Here is a 20216-nt window from a genome sequence, read left to right as displayed (position 1 = left end):
CAGGCTCCCCTGGGTGTTTCTCTAGCCCTCATGCTTCCATTTCTCTCTCTTTAGCCTCTGTTTGCAGCCCAGAGTGCTGGGACGGCTGGGGAAGCATCCTGCTTCACAGCCCTTTCCTTCCCATATGCTGCCTTCTTCAGCTGGGCCAGTACCATGGAGAAGTTGATCAGTCATCAGACAGCCTGTGGGCTGAGCAACTTCTGCCTGGCCAGACCTCGAGACCTGAAAGTGGTGCCCAGCCTGAAACTGACGCACTCTCTATCCATCCCCTTCGCTCCTTCCCAAGGGCACTAGGGAGCATTAACATAGTCCACCACCCACCGCCTGCAAAGTATGTTGCTTCTCGAAGCCTCTGGGGAATTCTAATTCAAAAGCAGAATCTACTGCAGTGCTGTGGCGTTGAGCTGGATACGGCACCTTCACCTCAGCTTTGCAGTGGCACAGCTCCTTTCCCTACCCCCTCAGCCCTGAGATTCACCTCCAGGCCTCAGTGCTGCCTTTCTGTCCCAGGAAAACTAGCTGGGATTCCCCTACAGAGCTCATCAGCGCTGATCCTACATCAACCAAAGGGGGTGCTATTGAGTAACACACATTACTGCCTGTCCTACCCTTTATCCAGCCTGGTGAACCAAAAGCTGTCCCTGTGTGTGAAGTGAGCTAGCGGCATCAGTCCAGTGCCTAAGGGACGAGTGGTCATGGCTCAGAGCATCAGGCTCACAGCTGGCATTATCTCCCTGCTGGCCAACTCAGAGACACGTGGAATGACAGGGCCGTGGAGATGGCGCTCCCTGGCAGGACCGAGGCCTGCTGATGGGGCGGATGAGCTGGTGTTTGCAGGACACTTGCCCTGCTGCTTCTGCTCTGGGGATAAATGGGAGATTCCAGGCTCCAGGGCACTCAGTCAGCCACTGGACTCCCCAGAATGCCTTGTGGTGCCAGGGAAGCTGAGGGCGCTGAGCATCTGCACTAACCACCCCTCTATCTTTCTGCTGTGAGGACATGCTCTTGCCAGTGAAGTCGGTGCACCTGTCTGGGGGCTACGTGATCCATGAGGTCACAGTGCCAGAGACCCTGCGCATTGGGGACCGAGTGCAGCTCTTCGTGGATGAGGTAAGGACTCAGTGCACTTAATCCTCTCTTGGCTGGAAGTGGCATGTGGCTTTGAGCAGCTGAGGGCAAAGAGCTGCCGCTCGAAGGGTCTTTTGTCTGTCTTCCATCTGCCTGAGGCCTTGAGTTAGGACGTTTCTCCTTATTTAAAGGTGTGTGGAGAGTTGCTCCCTGGGGGTCCTGTCTTCCATCCCCAGAGGGATACAGGACACTGTCCAGCAGAATCTAACCCTGCACTGCAGTCGGTACAGCACTGATCAGATGGAAGTGGGGAGCCAGCAGGAGTCAGACCCCAGGGAGGGCTCCTGGACTGTTGTCCACCTAGTGCATATACAACACCCCATGCACTAGATGGCTGCTGTCCTGCTTAGGGTATACCCACGTGCTCTGCTCCCCGCTCCCTAGAAGCACTGCAAGGTCCTCCTGCTTGACCATCTTTTGTTGGTGGTTCAGGCTCAGCGGCTGGCCTGCATGGTGAACCACACCGCTACCCATCTGTTGAGCTTTGCACTCCGCCACGTCCTCGGAGACGAGACAGAACAGCGAGGGTCACATGTGACTGCTGAGCAGCTGCGATTCGACTTCAGTACCAAGGTGATGGGGATTCCCAGGTGCCCCACACGGGCAGGGTTCCTGCTGCTCCCTGAGGGTCAGGGGAACGTCCCTTGTCTATATAAACCATCCCCCCCGATTCACTTCTCTGCCTGTGGTCGTGTGAGCTAACCACTCGAGCCCCACGTCTGTTTTAGCTGTCGCTGAGTGTCACTTAGGTGGAGCAGCTGCTGTGCTGGCAGGCTAGCTCCCTTCACCGGCCCTTGTTGTGGGATTGTCCCATAACCATAGCCTAGCACAGCAGTTCAGACTTTTGTATTGGTGGCCCCTTTCACACAGCAAGCCTCTGAGTGTGCCCTCCCCGCCTCCTTATGCCTTAGAACCCCTTATTTCTATTTAATGTTGCCGTAAATGCTGGAGTCCGACCCCTCGCAAGCACCCACGTCATGGCCTCACAACCTCCGGTTGGAGCACCCCGGCCGAGCACCTCTTGAGGCAAGCCAGACTTTGGCTGGCTAGAGAGCACAACACGCTCAGACTCATTCCCCTGCGGAACCTGAGCGCTGCTCAGAGTGTGGCCCCGTGTGACCTCTGGGGTTTGGAGGTACAGAAGACCCTGGGGTACCACTGGTGGGATCTCCAGGCTGGGGCTTGCTGACTTGAATGTAGCATGTGTGTCAGTGCCTTAGTGCTCCAAGCGGATCCTTCCTGGCACAAGGGGGAGCTGCACAGATGGGTTACACAGGCTGTTGCGTTCCTCCCTAGCACGTGGGTAGTGTCTCCTCTGAAGAGCTTTACTAGCATAGTTGGATTGCTCCTGGCCTGTTTGATGGAGTGGGCAGTGGGAAGGAAGGGTGGTGATGATCCCTGCCCTCAGTGACGTGGGGAGAACCAGGCACAGAGAGGAAGCCCTGTGTTCCAGCTCTGACGTGGAGCTGGGACTAGAACCCAGCACTCCAGGCACTGAGCCTTCCTGCTCACACCCACCTCTTCTTCCTTTGTGGCTGACACTGTGCCCCTTGGGGGATGTTTCCTGACGGTGGATGGTCTCCTCTCCCAGGCCTCTGTGACCACGGAGCAGCTGCAGGAAGTGGAAGGTGTGATCCAGGAGGTGATTGCCCAGAATGAAATTGTGTATGTGGCAGAAGCCCCCCTGGCATTGGCAAGTGGCATTCAGGGACTCCGGACCATGGATGAGGTACGGTGGGAGGACATATAATAAACTCCAAACCTCAGCAGGGGTCAGTTCCCAACAGGGCTTATGAGGATCATCAGAGGTGTACAGTCCTGGACTCCCTGATACCGGGAATCTCTATCTAGAGTGTGGAAAGGGAAGTGTGCGCCAGAGAGCGGCCGAAGGAGGTATGTTCCCGAGGCAGCCTCAGATCAGGTGACGTGCAGGCTGCCTGTCCTGTGGAGGTGGCCTGGAGCCGTGCAACGTGGTCTCACTGATTGGCTCCCTCAGCTCTTTCTGAGCAGTAAACTCTGTGTGTGCCAGCTCGTGGGAGGAGCAGGCCTGTGAGCTGCTGAGGGTCTCTGGGAGGGTGACTGGAGACTGGGAATGGTGCTGTGACCCAGAAGGAACCTCCTTGTTTGTTTGTTTGCAGCTGATCTCTCTCCTCTCAGGTGTATCCGGATCCGGTCAGGGTGGTGTCCGTGGGGGTGCCAGTGGAGAGGGTGCTGGCTGCTGACTCTCAGGCTGCACTGCAGACTTCCGTGGAGCTGTGTTGCGGAACGTAAGTGCTCTGCTCCCTTCTCAGTCAAAGAGGGCTTTGTGCGGAGAGCGCATGTCCTTGAGACTCCTGGCTTGTCTTTCTGTCCAGCTCCAGAGGCAGGGCTTGGGGGAGGGTCCTGAACTAGTCTGTGCCTAACGGGGAGGAGAGGTTGGTCCGGACTGAGAACGGGGAAAGCAAAAGCTGCCCACCTGTTGGAGCACTGAGAATGAGGGCAAAGGGCACACCCAGTGTCCCCCAGCCTCTCCTCTTCCCCTCTGCCTACCGCACAGGCATTTGCTGCAGACCGGAGCAGTGAAGGATCTGACCGTTGTCTCCGAGCGTCAGCTGGCTAAAGGGATCAGTCGCATCATCGCTGTGACTGGGGAACAAGCCAAGCAGGTGAGACACGAGAGGCTGAGGTCGCCTTTGTCTGAGGGCTCTGAAAACTAAGGACTTCCCTGCTCTTTGCTCCTTCCCAGTTCTGCCGGTGCCCTGTGGCTAGTCCTCCTCCCCCAGTGTGCGCACAGCTCTGCCATTCACTTCACCTGTGATCTCTAGCCCCTTCTGCTTCCACTCCTGGACTCCCCTCACACAGCTCTGCCCATGTCCAAACCCCAGCCTGCAATCTCTGCCATCCCACCCCTGGGCTCTTCACACACAGCTCTGCCAGGGCCCCTCACCCCTTCCCTGCAGCCTCTCTGCTAGCTCAGCTCTGGGCTCCCCACATGCAGGTCTACCCATTTCCATCTCAATCTGCAACACCACTTCTGAGATGTGTCGGAGGGGTAGCCGTGTTAGTCTGGATCTGTAGCAGCAACGAAGGGTCGTGTGGCACCTTATAGACTAACAGAAAAGTTTTGAGCATGAGCTTTCGTGAGCACAGACTCACTTCATCTGATGAAGTGAGTCTGTGCTCACGAAAGCTCATGCTCAAAACTTTTCTGTTAGTCTATAAGGTGCCACACGACCCTTCGTTGCTGCTACTTCTGAGATGACAGTTCAGCACTGAGTAGCAGGAAACCTTTAACCTCTCTCCACAGGTGGGATTTAAACCCAGGTCTCAGGAGTTTAGCAGTTTGATCCTCTGCCTTAGTTCCATATCCTACCACAGCAGCCTTTAGTTGCTCACATCTGGTCTCATTCTAGCAATTTTTACTTCTTGGCTTTGATCCTTGACTCCTGCTCAGCCGTGATCCTGGCTGGCAGGTCCATGTGCAGAGCAGTTACCCTAGATGCTGTGCACGTGGGAAGCCAGGGTGTGTGTGAGCACCTGGAAGTTTGGGACTCTGTCCCCTTTCCCACCTCCTCTCCTACAGCCGTGCAAGGGGAGTGCAGCCTTTGGGGGAGGGGCAGGTTCCTGGGTGGAACTGCAGTTCTTTTCGCACCCCCGTAGATCTGTTGCTGTCTGGCCCTCCCCTGTGCATTCCCTCCAAGTCCCTTCCCAGCAGGGCAGAGTGAAGGCTGCGAGGCGCGCTTGCCCTGCTTGCCAGGAGTACTGACACGAAGCCGCCTCTGTGGCTTCGAGTCAGCAGCTCACATTCCCCCCCCAGGGCGCTGTAGTGTTTAGCACTGGGGCGAGCAGCTTGCAATCAGGGCTGCGCATATTAATTAGCCTGCGGGTGCCAACGAGCAGCAGAGAGCCAAAGGAACGTAGCCAGGCTGGGCAGAGTGATCTCCCTGCTCTGTGCTGGCACCCAAAAGCTCTCCAGGGGCAAAATCCATGGATTCCTCCTCAGCTCAGCATAGGCCCGGATCCCTGCGGCACCTCAGGGAGCAGACACTCCATGCTGTGAGAGTAGAGGGCATCAGCAGGAAAAAAAGCCCTGGGAGCCCTGTCACTGGGGTGTTAACACTAGACAAAGCAATGCAGCTAGAAAATGCACCATGCAATCCTATATCAGCTCTTGGGGGATGCAGAAGGTCTCCAACACCCACAGGACATGTCTTGGTCAAACCAGCCTCAATAATGGGCTCATAGTTCTGCAGCCAGTGCCCTCATGTTGCTGTCAAACATTTAAACGTGGCAGGAGGTATTTACTGATGGGCCTGTCCTGTGTCCGCCTGGGTGCCCTACAGCTGTCCTGTTTATCAATGGCTGTAAAGCTGTGAGCAAGATTGTCTTTGTGGGCTTGTCTACAGCAGGGTTGTTTTCTCCCCCATAAAAAAACCCTTTTTTCAACCAAGACAAAAAAGTGAGGGGGATTTAAAAAAAAAAAAAAAAAAAAAAAGCATTCACATAGCCAAGCATGATAATTGGAGATTAAAGGGCTTTTCCCTTGAAATAATTACTCCAGCTCTGTGAACAACTTTTGCTTCCCTGCCCCTTTAAAGTTGAAAAGGAATGTCTGTGAACAAAGCACAGTGATTACCACCTGGCGTGGAGGCTCCTTTCGCTATGCTGCGGCTGTAAATGAGAGCGCTCTGTTTAGCAATGCTGTGGCTGTGTGAATGCGATTTTCTGAAGTTACTTATTTTGACATTCTAATGTCGAAATAAGTAACCTCAAAAAAACCCTGCAGTGTCAACATAGCCAGTGTCTTAGACACTCACCTGTTTATCACTAATAAAACCCCAAACTAGAGCCACTTGGTGACAGACCACCAACCTTTCCAGCAGCCACTTTCTACATGGCTCCCTCTTGGAAGCGTGAAGTTTGAAGCTGTGTGCTTTCACCCAAGCCTGACCCTGCTGAGCGAAGGGCTGTTTCTGTTGTTCTCCTAGGCCCGGGAAACAGGCCAGTCCTTGGCTAAAGAAGTGGACTCACTCTCGGTGCGAGTGAAACAGGGAAGCTCTTCTCTTCCTGCAGCGCAGAGCCTCTCCAAGGAGGTGGGCCACCTGACTGAAGTGAGTGCTCTGTTCCTTAGGCAGAAGCATCCCGACAGGTGGTTAGAACTCTGGGTCCTCTCTCTCTTCGCCACAAGGCACTAGTCTCACTCAGGTCAGCTGCGGCAGAAAGCTGCTGCCGTCTGATGACCTGGAGACCCTGTTGTCACAGGGGAGGAGGTGGCAGCAGCAGAAGCTGGTCTAGCTCTGGGGCTAACAGACAGATCGTAACACCTCTTTCCTCCTCCACACCCACTGATATTTTCCTCCGGCTCTGGCAGCTGCTGATTGCTCAGATCAGAGGCAGCAGCACCAGTTCTACGTCTGTGGTCCTGGCTTGCACAGTTGGGCAACATCTGTGATGTGGCATCCCCACAGGTGGTCCCCAGCTGGAGCACGTGTAGGGAAAAGCCTGGTCCTGCTCAGCAACTCCTCCCTTGCCTTTCAGAGTGCTGCAGATGAGCCATTTGTGGTGCTCAGGCTCCAGGAGAGAGGAAGTGGGGCGGGGCAGGGATGGAGGACACTCAGAGGAAGAGGCAGGGTGGCCGCAGAGACCCACAGCTAAGGGCCAGAAGGAGCAGAACCCCACAGCTGCTACAGTGCTCGGTGCACTCCCATGGGGCTGTGTTCCTGGTGCCTGGACACAGGACTCCAGAGCTGCCCTCCCCTCCCCTCCGTGCCCACTTGGTCTCTAGTGGCCCCTGTGCTACCCAGATCAGAGCCCAGCAGCCAGTGGCAGCTGAGGGGCTGGTATTGACCTGCCCTGGTCCAGCCCCTTTCTGGGTTCAGGACCAATCAGGTCCTCGGTGTGCAAGGCTCAGGCAGAGGCGAAGCGCTGCCAGCCTGCTGAGGAATTAAGAATTGAATTCTAGAAAGCCCGTGGGTGTGTCTGACCTGATGGTTGTTTTCCAGGAGGTGAGCAGCACTGCAATGCCCCAGTGGCAGAGACGGGAACTGCAGGCTGTTCTGAAAGCCCTGCAACGAACAGCAAACACAGCCATCAGAAAACTGGAAGTCACGCAGGTAAGGCCGCAGCAGCAAGGTCTTGTGTGGCTGTGCAGCCAGCTGACGGCCCCTGGATTTCTACGCTGAATGGCCACGTTCCCTCGGCTTGATCCTCCCGTACCTGAGAACCATAGCTGGCCTGTTTGTTAGGGTGCAGTCGAGTCCCTGGGAAAGCAGGGAAGGGGTGGCCATTTCCAGCTGTGTAGGAGAAGTTCAATGTTACCGTTTATGCTGCTGATTCACCTGACCTACCCAGTGAGTAGTCCATTTTGGTTTTAGTGCTAGAACTAGCCTTGCACCAGGGGCGACTTCCCTGCTCTGCAAAGGTGGGGATACACTGTGAAAGTGGTTTAGAAACACTGAGCTCCTGACCCCTGGCTGACAGGTAAACAACATCCCTGGTGTTACAGATGGAGAAACTGAGGCACAAACCCACAAAATATCCCTGGGCTCCTCAGCATCAGCAACAGAGCAGGGAACAGACTTGGGGTCTTCCCCCAGCCTTGTGCTTGTTGTCCTAGCTCCTGCAGTCTATGTGGTGCTCGTTAACCTGATCAAATTGGACACAGCAGGCACAGTGATTGGTCACTGAGCCTTCTCTGCAGCCAGTTCTAAGAACTGGAGTCTCCTCAGAACACTAGTGCTACTTACTTGGTTGCTGCAAAATATACCTGGGAGGTGGGTCTGAACGGGCCATGGAGAGTAACCTTCCCTCTCCTTTCGGGGGGTGGAACGATCAAGGCAGGGCTGAGGCACGTGGGCAGGGGATGCCTCGTGTAGCCTGGTCAGTGGACAATCAGGATTTCAGTCTGTGAGGCTTAGTCTGGGCATCGCCTTGGCGTCCGACAGTCCCCCAGCCTACGACAGCATTCCTTTCCCCTGCGGCAGCACTGGATGTCCCCTCCACCCTCCCACGTCATCCGTGGCCTGCCACGGTGCTGTGTTTCCCACTCCAGGCTGCAGCAGAGGCACAGGGCCTGCTGGAGAAGCATTCCAAGCAGCCAGTCATCATCGACACCGTCCCGGCCACCTCGCTCTCGGTGAGTGGTTGTGAGTGAAAGCTCCCTGCAATGCAGGGGAGGTCGCAAGGGCCAGGCTCTGGAATGGCACAGCTGGCTTGGGGCTGGGGCACGTGGATCGAGGCACAGGGGCACTGTCGCAGTGCTCGGAGCCGCTAGGGGGTGCAGAGGCAGAACTGCCGGAGAGCAGAAGAGGCCGAGCCGCTCTGCTGGGCAGTGCGCTGGTCGGCACAGGAGCTGCCTGCTCTAGTATTTCATCTGCTTGGTCATTGGTGACGGGACTCTCTGGATGGGTAAGTAATTAGAATATTTTAATGAGTCCCTGAACAAGGGAACAGACTCCCTATGCGTTGGATGCCGGGACCCAAACCAAATCCCTGCTGCGAAACCCAGCCCGGATAATGCCCACCCAGGTGAGCGTCTGGACTCTGCCCTGAACCTCCTGGAAAGGGGTGGCTAGCAGGAACAGTGAGACTAGGACAAGGGTGGACAGTTAAAACAAAGTAACTACAAACTTTATTAAAGAACACAACAAGATTAAAACTATAACAAGTAACAGCTTTTCAAATGCAAACTCTCTTATGCTCTATTGATACGTACATTCATTTTTGTAACAGTATCCATTTGATAACTTGTTCTTAGATCTTGAATTGATTTTTATTTTTCTGCAAAAGAAAAGGATTTGATTACTGGGATAAGGGAAGAAGGAAAGAGGGAGTTAGGGCTGAGGGTTGTCAGGTTCTTAGAAATCCCTGCTGTCTCCTTCCAGAGCCGGTGTGGGGGTGCTAAACCCCACCTTCATGCGGGATCGGGTTGCTGGCCCGACCCAAAAGGTTGGTACCCAAAGGCCAGTTGGGACTGTCCCTTTATATTGAGGGGGTCCCTGGTACCCTCTTAGTGGGCCCAACTAGTGATCCTGGGAGGCTTGTGGTCTTCCTCAGGTCACTGGGTAGGATTAACAGGTAGGGAGGCAGTGCCTTCTCCTGCAGTGTATTGAGAGGGGGTAAACAAGGATAAGGGGGGAAGGATAAAAGGGGAAAAGGTTAGTTAAAACTTTTACCTTAAAACATTGAAAGTAATGTAACTATAGCAACTTAACTTACACTTAACAATGATCACTAATTATTAATTATATGTGCCGGTATTTGGCTACAATGGTAAACCCTGCCTGGGATGTCTAGGCCCGGCTCGAGCCCCCGGGCACTTCCCTCCCCTCGTCAGAGAAGGGAACAACGAAGGAGCCACCCTCCGTTCCGTCGTAGAGGGTCCCAAGATCCCAGGTGGGAGTGGGTATAGATAAAAAGTAAAGCAGGTTTATGTGTCCAGTTCGGTTGTGCTAAGTCCAGTTCAGTTAAAGTCCAGTCCGGTGAAGAGATGTCAAGATGGCGGGCGGCGGGAGCGTAGGTGCCGTGAAGGTGGCAGGCTCTGAGCTTCAACTGGTGTGCGTGCAGTACCTCACCCTAGGGGTGAGGCCAGTTCGCCACTCGCCAGATCCGCCTCCGAGCTGCTTGCTGGCGGCGAGGTCGAAGGTGTCGCTGTGATGGCAGGCTCTGGGCTCTAATAGGCAAGCGCGCAGTACCTCACCCTGGGGGTGAGGCCAGTTCGCCTCTTGCCTTGTTTACCTCAGAGCTGCCTTTGCTCTTTTAGTGCTTAGGTACAGTTAGCACCACAGCAGGCGGGCCCTGCTGGGCGAAGATGGTGTTTTCTCAAAGAATCTTCGCAAAGGCTTCTTAGCCGGAGCTCTTCACAAAGTCTTCGCCTTTGAGGCAGCTGGCCTAGGGCTGGTGGACGCCTCAAGGGCCAGCACCTCCCCGTGTAGGTGGCAGAGTCGTATCCGCACCAAGGGCCGGTGAGCGCTGTGCGGCGCTGCCTTATATTCTGTGATCTTATACATAATTCATGAGGCTATTTACATATGAGGGTTCCAAGTGCATGCTTTCAAACAGGTCCTCTGGGCCAGGGAAGCCTCTAGAAGCCGCTTCACCTGTACCCAATGAGGAGCCTGGATTTCAAATTCATGATTCTGAGGTGTTTGTGAGTTCAGGTTACCGGGGAAACCAACTGACACAGAGTGACCGTTACAGGGGGCTGCTAACTGGCAGCCTATGTACCTTTTAGAGTCTACCTGCCCCTGTAATGATGTTTAAAGGCCAAAGGCTTGTTTCCCCTGGCCCACGGGGACAATTATGCCCGAGGGATGAAAAATCCCTGACAATTGGCACAGGCGTTTCCCCTCTCTTCCTGACTCTGCCCCTCCCTGCCGTGCCTAGATCCTGATGAAGGTGGTGAACCAGCTTTGTAACAAGTCTCCTGGGGCATCAGTCTTGCTGCTCAGCCCGCAGGCGTCCGGCGAGGTGCTCTGTGCCTGTCAGGTGCCCAAGGTAAGCACACTCGTGCAGGGAATCTCTGCCTGCCAAGGGTTACAGGCCCATCTGTGTGCTGCTGTGTGGGGAGCAGACACCACCTTTGCCCCGTTCGGGAGACAGGCCCTGGGCTGCAGCATGTCCCTTGCAGCCAGGCAGTGCTGCTGCATAGTCATGGGGAGGAGTCCAGGATGAGACACAAGGTGCCCAAGCTGACACTGCGGAGGGTACAGCCCCGGTGCTTCTAACCCCTGCTGGTCTGAGGGAGGGCTGGGAAAGAGGCCCAGGTCTGCTGTAGGGCGGGGCAGAGCACTAACCACTGGGCTCAGGTTCCACAGTTCTGCCAGCCTCAGCCGGCTCAGGAAGCCGGGACCCAGGTGTCTGTGGGCTGTGAATGGGCCCTGTGGGCCCTTTCTTTCCCTATCCAGGCTGGGGTGCCACTTGGCCCACCGTTAGGCTAACCTCTCTTTCTGTCTCTCCCTAGAGTGCCCTGCCCACGTTTTCTGCTGCAGATTGGGCCCTGGCTGTCTGCACCTACATGGGAGGCAATGCAGGGGGCTCTGGCGTTGTAGCCAAGGGTAGTGGGAACACCAAGGACCTTCAGGGGGCCTTGACTGCTGCACTGGAGTTTGCCCGGAGTAGGCTCTGAAGTCAAGATAAGTCCTCGTTTTGTGGGGTCAGCTGGAGCCAGCAGAGCTGCCAGCCTCGCGTCTCAGGGATGCGGAGACAGAGAGAGCCCTTTGTTGTGCCATGTTTCAGCTTCTGAGGAGCTCTGTCTTGGCTGGCTATGCAGTGCCTGCTGCTGAACGTTGCTGCCAAGCACCATCAATCAGGGACACCCAGCTTCCTGTTGCACAGGAAAACCTGAGAATAGGGGCCAGAGTCAGACCAGCCAGACCAGCCCAAAGGAGTGGCCGGAGGAGGCAGCTGGCTCCCTGCTTCTGGCTGGACTGGATTCACGGGCATTGTCTCAGGAGGAGGCATATTCGCCCTGCCCTCCTGTCTGTGGGACATTATGGCTGCTAAAGGGGTGATCCTGCTCTTGTGCTGAGGCTGGGAGAGATTCTGCCACCAGGTGAGTCACACACAAGGGGCTGTCGGGGAGGAGAGGCACTATGCAATGGTATTCTAAGCTAATAAAGAACTGAGATTGGCTGAGCTGCTGACCGCTTTTTCTGGCTAGCTGCAGTTTCCTTTCTGGTCCGGTGCAGCAAGGCCTCTTGGGTGTTCTGTCTCTGCAAACACTGCCCTCGGCAGCTGCTTCAACTCTCTTCTCCCAGCAATACTGGTTATCTCCAAAGTGATGTTCATGGATGAAGCAGCACTCTACCCCTCCCCACTCCCCCGTTACCGATACAAATTTCTTTATCCCTTGCACACTCAGGGACACACACAACCTTTACCTGGTCCGCATGGCTCAAGGCGTGACCCTGTTCATTTAAACTCCCATCTTCACCCAATTCCTAGGGCTCAGGGTGTAATTCCCTGCGGGTATGCAGGATCTGTGCCACTGAAAAAGCCTTCCACAGTAATAACCTTATTCTCAAGTTATTTACGATTACGGAGAAAGCAGAATACATGCTAAGCACACTGTATCATGCTCACCAATCCTGATAAGGCAGGTAGGCAGACTTCTATTGTTGGGACAGACAGTCAGTCTGTGGATGCTAGTTGCTGCATCTCAGGGTCTTGCGGGGTGAATCCTCCTTACGGTGTTCCTTCTTCTCTTCATTCTTTCCTTCCTGGACCCTAGTTTAAGTAGTGAAACTAGAGTTCTACTTAGCTATACCTTGACCAATTATTTTAGTATAATTTTACTAACCAATCATAACCCACCACCTTAATGGATTTACACCTAGAAAAATTAATTATAGAGCAGCTGGGAGTAATTACAAACCATAGGCAGAGATTATACAGAAAACAGTAGAAAAGGGAAGACAATCATCATAGGATGGTGATTCCACAACCTCAGCTATTGATAAGTCATTGCTTGCCAGACGAAATGCTGTTAACTAAGTTTTCTGTACCCATCTTGAGATCTGTTTCTTTATCTGGTAACAGCAGGTGCCATTTGGATGTGGTCTTCTTAACAGCCTGATGTGATGCTATTGTACTGAAATGTAGATGGAATGTGAGCATGTAACCTGTAGCTTCACAGTTAATGGCTGCTGCTCTTTATTCTGGCTGCAGAAGAGGTCTAGGCCTCTCAATATGGCTAGAGAGAAACCATATTGGTTATACTCTTATACCTGCAGCAGGGTACGTAGATAATAGCATGGTCCCCATCGTACAAAAAGGGGACCCAAGCAGTGCAGAAACTAAGCTGGGAACATGCCCTAGCTCACTGGCTCAGGCTGCCCAGCCACTGCTGGGTGGCTTCTGCAGGCTCTAGGGCTGTGTCCATTTTCAGGGGCTGAGCTTTGCAGCCTGTCCCCAGGGGAGCTCATCTTGCAGCCCCAGAGATATCAATGGTAAGAATGGATTCTGGCTGTTTGGCCTGTTGGCTTTTTGTGTGCATCCCAATTACACCTGCTCCTCCCCTTCCCCACTCTGAATGCCGCCCTTCTTGGGGCTGCTTTCCTGTCCCTCGGGTTTGTCATTGTCATGTAGTGTGGGAGGTCACTAGGGCCTACACTCCATCTAGTCGGATGTGACACTAAGTCATTCAGCCAGGAAAACAGAAGGTTAATTAGTTTACAGGGGCAGAGCGTAGCACAGACCTCTCAGCACAGAAAACCAGAAGCGGTCAGTCCAATCCATTCTGGGGAGGAGGGGCCGAGAGGGGGTCCCTGAGCTGGGGCTCTATCCCTCTTTCTTCCCCCACCAGCCAGAGGAGACTGCCCCACTCAACAGCCCAGTTCCAATTCAAACCAGCCCGGTACCTCCTCCCTCCTTTGTCCTGTTTTCCCGGGGAAGAAAAGTGAGGCCTGGTTGCCTAGGTTACAAAAGCCATGGAGGGCCATTGCATATGTGTCAGAAGCCCTCACAGTGAAACTCCCCACACCCCTGTGGACTGATGCGCTCCCTAGGGAAACTGAGGTGCCCAACTCGGATTACTACAGGATGGTAGGAAACACATGCAGCCTAAACTGGATGTATAAAATCCTCGCACACCCCACGTTGTCGTAATCATATTCAGCCCTTGCTCTTAGTCACATGCGAACAGCAAACTTGGCCATGGTGGAATGGCAGGAGTCAGGAACGCGTTTCCCAGAACACCTCGCCAGCAAACACTGTTGCCATGGCTGTACAAACACTCAATCTATGGGACTGCCTGTAGCAGGAGAGAGCAAGACCCAGACTGCACTGCCCTTAGAAAAGAATTGGTTGATTTTTTTAAGAGCAGTAAGAGCATATTCAACCTGAACTCAAACCACTGGAGTAATTTAAACCTCACTGTTGTGTTGTCAGGGGCTCCTTCCCCACTCCACACTTCGAGTGCAGAAAGTGGGGCTCCACAGAGACTTAAAAACACCTTGCCTATCACAGGCTTTACGTTAAAACTTCCCAGGGTCACAGATTCCCTGACCCTGACGTGGAGGGGAGTTTGCTGCCACCACCTGAGTGGTGAAAAGACCCCCTAACCCAGGAAGACCCTTGGAATGTCTTCCTGTGGGGTACCCCAAGCTCCTAACCTTCTCTCAGGAGAGAGCTTAGACACCATGCAAAGATGCCCAGTAATTCAGTAGCTGACCTTATTGGTCTAAGGCATGGACTCGCCGTAGGACACAGAGATCAGATCAGTTGCTTAAAAACAGAGATTTATTCACAAAACAAGAGAAAAGTAAATTATGGGTTGCATGCAGAGAAAGATATTTCCCTAGGATTTAGCTTAAAAGTTACAGGGGAAAAACATAAGTCAAACAACACAAAAGCAAACACAGAGAAGCTAGTCCAACCAAATTTAAAATAATCATAACCTGACTCTGTCTAACTATACATTTCCCTTGTACTTAAACCTCTATGGCTGATTTTGCGATGGTCAGGATATTTCTAATTTTTTCATTCCAATTGTCTGGGAGGCACCCCCTCTCTGTTTTTCTCCCTGCCATCTGCAGAGAAAAAGCTGCAATTTTTCTCGATTTAAGCAAAGCTACTTCACTTCCATTGGCTCACCAAGGATTCAGGTTACCTTGGGAGATTACCCCCTTCCCTGCACTCATTCATAATGTATTATTACAGCCGCTGCCCCCAGCTATGTCAGTTGAAAGTGAAAACACGCCCTGGTTCTAGGCTTTGCAAAACTTGGCTTATGCTAGGATGCAGTAGGTGGGTGGAGAGAAGGACTGACAAAGTACACCATGAAATGGGCCAGCTTGGCACTGTAAACAGGAGAGGTAGGTCACCATGGCCAAGTCATTATCAGCTGCTGCAGCTTGGTAGGCACCACAGCATTGAGCCTGAGGGGGAGCTTTCCCCATGTGTAACAGGGTGAGCTGGAGGTCAGCCTGGTGCCCAAAGGTACTTTGGTGGTGTGATGCAGAGTGTCACAGCACGTGACTTACATTCTTAACATCATAGGGACTCACTATGTGTCAAAGCCTGACCAGCCGCTGCCCTCCCAGCACAGTGCATGGGCTGAGACTGGCACTGTAGATGCAGTAGCTGCCTAAGCTAGCCCATGGGAGGTGCTGACCCAGAGGGATGTGCTCAGCCCCACCCTGCTCACAGAGACAGGAGCCCAAGTCTGGGCAGGGAGGGTTGTGTTTCGGCCAGGAACCCTCTTGGGAGCTAGGTGCCTGTGCCATTTCTGGAAGAGGCTGTGAGGGAGGAGGGCTGCTTCATGACTCAGACCAGCACTTTAGGGAACTCACCTGGGAGCCCTCCAGTTAAGTCCCCCCCTGAAGATTTCAGGTGGGATCTGCCCTAGCCACTGGACGTGTGGGCTCGCTGGCCCTGGCCCAGTGACCCTTATTATCCACGGTGGAACAGCCTCAACAGGAGAGCCTGAGGGAGCCTTATGTGGGACTAACTCAAAGCTGAGAGGTTAATGAAGGGGCAGGTAAAATATGGCCCACAGGCTAGCCCCGGCCCCCCACCGTCACGCAGCCCAGCGAGAGCCTTGGGCTGGCTCCTTGCCTGCCACTCGCTGCTTAAAACAGCTGGCGGGGGGGGGGGGCCATGTGCATCTCTGCGTGCTGGGCGCCCTTCCTGCACCGCAGTCCCCTACCAGGAGGTCCCTTCTGTACCCCATCTCCATTCCAGACCAAGCACCTCCTTGGTTAATACCCTAGAAGAGTAGGTAAGACCCTACCTAGAGTGAGACCCTGCTCTGAGCGGAGGGCTGCCTGTTAGCCTTAGCCTCACCTGTGCTGTGCGTTTGAGGGGGTTGCTCAGTCAGGCAGGACAAAGGAACAAGCACCTTGTTCTGCCCAGCTCCTTCCAGCCTTGAGACAGAGGGGAGGGACTGAATAGGGTCAGAGGGGACCACAGGGAGGGACACAAAGGGGGCCCCAGCCAAAGGGGGCATGTGAGCTCCCCACCCCTGTGATGCCTGCATGTGCCACCCACATCCTGCCCCTCCCCACGCGCACACACTCTCTCTCTCTCTCTCTCTCCCCTGGTGTTACTGGGGTGTCCTAGGCAGCATGGCCAGAGGCTGCCTAGACAAGTGCAGCAGCCAGGCAGCATGGCCCAGAAGAGGGGAGGCTCTGGCCCAGCTGACACTGGCTCCTCTTCCCAATCCCTTCCCCTTCCGCATTTGGCTGGGGGGTGGGGGTGGAGGGGAAGGAATGTGACCTTTCTGCGCGCACACACTCACTCACTCTGCATATGTCACCTCTTTATGTCAGATAGTAACCTGCCTGTCCCTATCTCAAAGCTTAGGCTGGACCTGTCCCCTTGGCTGCAGCTCTCAGAGCTGGAGGCATCACCCTTAACAGTATGCGGACAACACTGCTTTGATCTCAGCTGAGCCAGGAGACGCTTCCTGCAGAGCACCAGCTGGATGACAGGTGGTTAATGGTAACCGGGTCCTTTGAGCAGGTGCTGGCAGTGCTCGGTGGCGGTGGCAGCATTTGGCCTTTGGTGGGAGAGAGCAGAGCTGGTACCCGTCACTGGTTCAGTGAGCTACTACAGCCGTGCTGAGCCCATCAGCAGCTGGGGTCAACTAGCTCTGGGTAATTGCAGCCTGTCTTACTGGCACAGGAACTGTGGCCAAAGCTCTCAGGTTGTCTTGCAGCACCAGGGGGTCTTGAACTTCCACCTCATGCCATCCTACAGCATGGGCACTATTCCCAGGGCTGGCTCCTGGCTGGTCTGCCTTTGCCTTCCCTGGGTTAAAACAGCTCAGTGCCTGAGTTTGCAGAACAGTGGCCACCTCAAGCTCCCCCTCGTAGTGCCAGCTCTGTCTTGGAGACTAGAGCGCGTTCCGTCCCGCTCAGAGCAGCACCGGTACCTCGGGAAGGGGAGATAGCTGAACTCTTGTTGCTCTCTTGCCGCTTCCAAACACAGAAGTACGCCCTGTGTCGTCATTGCTGGAGGCCTGCGTAAAGAGAGGGAGTTGTGGTTTGTGTGGTCACAGGAGCAAAAAGGCCGCATAATGTTGGGAGGCAGGGGGGACACACATCAGGTTTGTGTCAGTCACTTCTAGGCTTAGGCTGTGGTGTGTTGTTACTGCCAGCTGTTCAACAGCTGCTGCGTTTCAACCCAGAAGCCATCCTCCACCTCCCCCCACCCCAAGGGACCATTTGTTGTGGGTGTTACTGTATGACTGGTGGTTGCAAACACCTCCTTCCGGACTGGTGGGTGGGAGGGTGGGGGAAGTAGCTTAGGTGCGAGCAGCAGGCTGAGCTGAGCCCTTCGTGTCTTGCAGCAAAACCAAAGTTGCCAAGCAGGTGGCAGGTGAAACACCAGGCCTGAGGTCTGAGTTTGCAGCTGGCTGAATCAGTAGGTGGGGGATGCGGACCTGCGCATGGACCTTCAGGGCAAGACCTCTGCTGAGCGAGAAGGTGTAAGTGGCACTGCCCCGCTGCTTGCTCCCCTTGACATGTGGGCGCTGCTGCAGAGGAGGCAGCTGGTATGTTGGTGGCAGGTCCCGGGGCTGCTCAAACAGGGCCTGTCTCAGCTGCAGGAGCTGCTGGACTCTCAGCACTGCAGAGGGAGAGATGCTCATGAGAACACATCTGACCTCTCCTTTGGCTCCCCACACGCACCCCAGGATGCCTTATTCTCCCCTCCTCCTGCTGGGTGCAGCCCCAGCATGGTCAGTGTTTGCAGGAGACCTTCCAAAGGGAAGTTCAGGAGGAGTCATTGGCAGTTGTGGGGGACTAAACGCCTGAACTGGGTCTGTCCCCACCACGGTGGCATGGGAGCCATCTCTGCTGTAAAGCCAAGGGCTGGGCTGTGTCACGAGAGACCCTCTTACGCTGCCACACAGGTAGCCCCCCCTCCCGCTGTTACAGCCAAGTGACCATGGGTCTTTACATTCTGCCACTCGCTGGGCCCCCAGCTGGTTCGTTTGGATACAGGACACGCTGCTTTCCTGTGTGGAGTGACCCCACGGTGCCCACCCCAGCGCTGGCCATGCTGCACTAGCATGGATTCTTCTCTCTGTGACACTTTTTGGATGAAAGGGCTCGGGGAAGCATAACAGATGTGACACGGAGCCCTGAGAGGGAGAGTTCCTCTCTCCCCCCCTACAGCACATGGAAACCACTTCAGTACGGCCTAGGGAGGTCTGCGCTGGGAAAGGGCAGCTTAGTGCTGGGAGCAGTTGGCTGGGCTGGAGGAGCGATCTCAGCGTAACGGTGGCCCTGCTACTTACTGGTTTGGGTGGAGCCGACACTTTGCCTGTGCAAGACAGGGACTGGTGGGGCAATCAATTACTACACCCCCCCCCCCCCGTCTGACCTGACTTGTTTTTTTCTCTTTTGATAAGTGCTGTTGATACTGGGCCATTTCCACCTTGCTGAATAGACCTTGTCAGGTCTGGCCCTCCCTCTTACTGGGATCCACCTTTAAATAACCCCCTGAGAAACCACCTCCCCCTGCCCACTCATGCATCTGATGAAGCAGGTCTTTGCCCACGAAAGCTTATGCTCCAAAATATCTGTTTAGTCAATAAGGTGCCACAAGACTTCTTGTTGTTCTCCATTCTACCAGGCAGTCCCTTGGGGGATTGATCCCTGAGTGCAGGACCACCATTCTGCAATTGTTAGGAGTGAAAGGTCTAACTGGTCTTAGCATGTTCCTGGAACCACCCCAGGACCAGAGGCACACCAGGAGGAGCCCTGGGGTGAGAGCTGCACCCAGGACCAGAGGCACACCAGGAGGAGCCCTGGGGTGAGAGCTGCACCCAGGGACCAGAGGCACACCCAGAGGAGCCCTGGGTTGAGAACTGCACCCAGGGCTGGAGGTGACATAGGTTTCCCTGCACCAAAACCAAAACCCCTGCAGGAGGGGATCTGGCTCTTCGCTGGAAGGTGACCACTCCCACCCACTGAAGCATCATTGGGCCTTTCCCTCCTGCTTCAGCTCTGAGCAGCTCCAGGTGTTGCCAAGCTGGAGGAGCTCAACTTCATTCACCTCTAAAATTTTGTCAGACAGGTCACAGTCCATAAAGAGAAATTCATGGAAGTCTACGGTCTGTCCCTGAATTTTACTAAAAATAGCCATGACAAAATAGCCTCTGGGCACCTACAGGCTGGCTGGTTGCTCCAGGGTCCCCCCAATGCCCACAGCCAGGAGCTGTAGGGGGTCCCCCAATGCCTATGGCAGCTTGGGTCTCCTGTTCCCTCTGGTGATGGGTATCGTGCAGCTCCTGGCTGCTACAGGAGGCAATGGGACGCTGCAGCTCCCGGCTGCCTCAGGCTGTGGAATCACGGAAGTCAGAATCTGTGACAAAACCAAGGCCTGGTTTAGAGCTGAGTCACACAGCGTGGGAAAGCCGAGCTTGGAGCAGTGGGAGAAAGTAAAGCAAAGGGACCGTTCGCTGCAGACTCGCTCCTGCCAGGGCGAGCAGCTAGGCTCTGGCAGTGCTTTCCCAAAGGGGCACGGGGAATGGCCTCCTCACGTGAGCCCTGGGGTCTTTCTTCCAATGGCCCACGGTATGAGAGCCAGCCCTATGCATGCGGTTTCTTTAGCAGAGATATTGCACTTGCAACTGTGCGCACACAGCTGTCTGCGCAGGCCCCCTCAGCCTCGCTCGCTTGAAATGCGGTGTCTGAGCTGCCTGGCTCACACAGTGGGGAGCCCTGGAGCAGCTGTGCCGTCCGGGCCCTCTCTGTCCCTCCACTCCTCTAGGGAAGGGAAGGGAAGGGAAGGGCTCCACAGTCTGACTGGGCCTCAGGCTGGTGCACATACCGGGGGCTCTCTGGGCACTCGCAAGCGACTGCTTTAGCCAGGCCTTTTGGAACGCAGCCCAGTAAGGCAGGAGAGTGCTGAACACGGAGTCCCTCAGCTCATCAAACAGCCCCGAAGGCGGCGCTGGGGTGTCCTGCTGGAGGGCCTGCTCAGCTGCCCAGATTGCTCTCCCCAGCTTCTCCGCCTCCACCATCACCTGGAGAGCAAGCCACAAAGACGCTCAATGCCTGGGGCAGGGGAGCAAGCCTCCACGTTAGCAGCTGCAAAAAGCTTTCCCGCTCCCTCCCTGAGGGCAGCGGGGATCTGGTAGCTCCCCTTCCACACCTCTT

The 20216-nt window shown here is 54.9% G+C and overlaps 1 protein-coding gene and 1 long non-coding RNA gene across 3 annotated transcripts in view; both read left to right on the top strand.

Moving 5' to 3' along the window:
- Positions 1-12735, top strand: part of AARS2 (alanyl-tRNA synthetase 2, mitochondrial) — a 31598-nt gene extending 18863 nt beyond the window's left edge. For both annotated transcript variants that reach the window (XM_074989786.1, XM_074989787.1), the window contains 10 exons: positions 997-1110; positions 1561-1701; positions 2720-2857; positions 3286-3395; positions 3665-3773; positions 6096-6218; positions 7110-7220; positions 8159-8242; positions 10492-10602; positions 11069-12735. In XM_074989786.1, coding sequence (XP_074845887.1) covers positions 997-1110; positions 1561-1701; positions 2720-2857; positions 3286-3395; positions 3665-3773; positions 6096-6218; positions 7110-7220; positions 8159-8242; positions 10492-10602; positions 11069-11233 — 1206 coding nt within the window. In that variant the 3' untranslated portion in view covers positions 11234-12735. The remainder of the gene's footprint in view (positions 1-996; positions 1111-1560; positions 1702-2719; positions 2858-3285; positions 3396-3664; positions 3774-6095; positions 6219-7109; positions 7221-8158; positions 8243-10491; positions 10603-11068) is intronic.
- A 52-nt stretch (positions 12736-12787) lies between these two features.
- Positions 12788-19239, top strand: LOC142010264 (uncharacterized). The gene is made up of 3 exons (XR_012644747.1): positions 12788-16538; positions 17399-17536; positions 18688-19239. It is a non-coding gene; the product is annotated as an uncharacterized LOC142010264 (long non-coding RNA).
- The last annotated feature ends 977 nt before the right edge of the window (positions 19240-20216 follow it).

Source organism: Carettochelys insculpta, chromosome 3 (genome assembly GCF_033958435.1).
Source record: "Carettochelys insculpta isolate YL-2023 chromosome 3, ASM3395843v1, whole genome shotgun sequence".
NCBI lineage: Eukaryota > Metazoa > Chordata > Testudines > Carettochelyidae > Carettochelys > Carettochelys insculpta.
The sequence above is the reverse complement of the archived record's forward strand: the minus strand, read 5'-3'. Positions and strand labels throughout refer to the sequence as shown.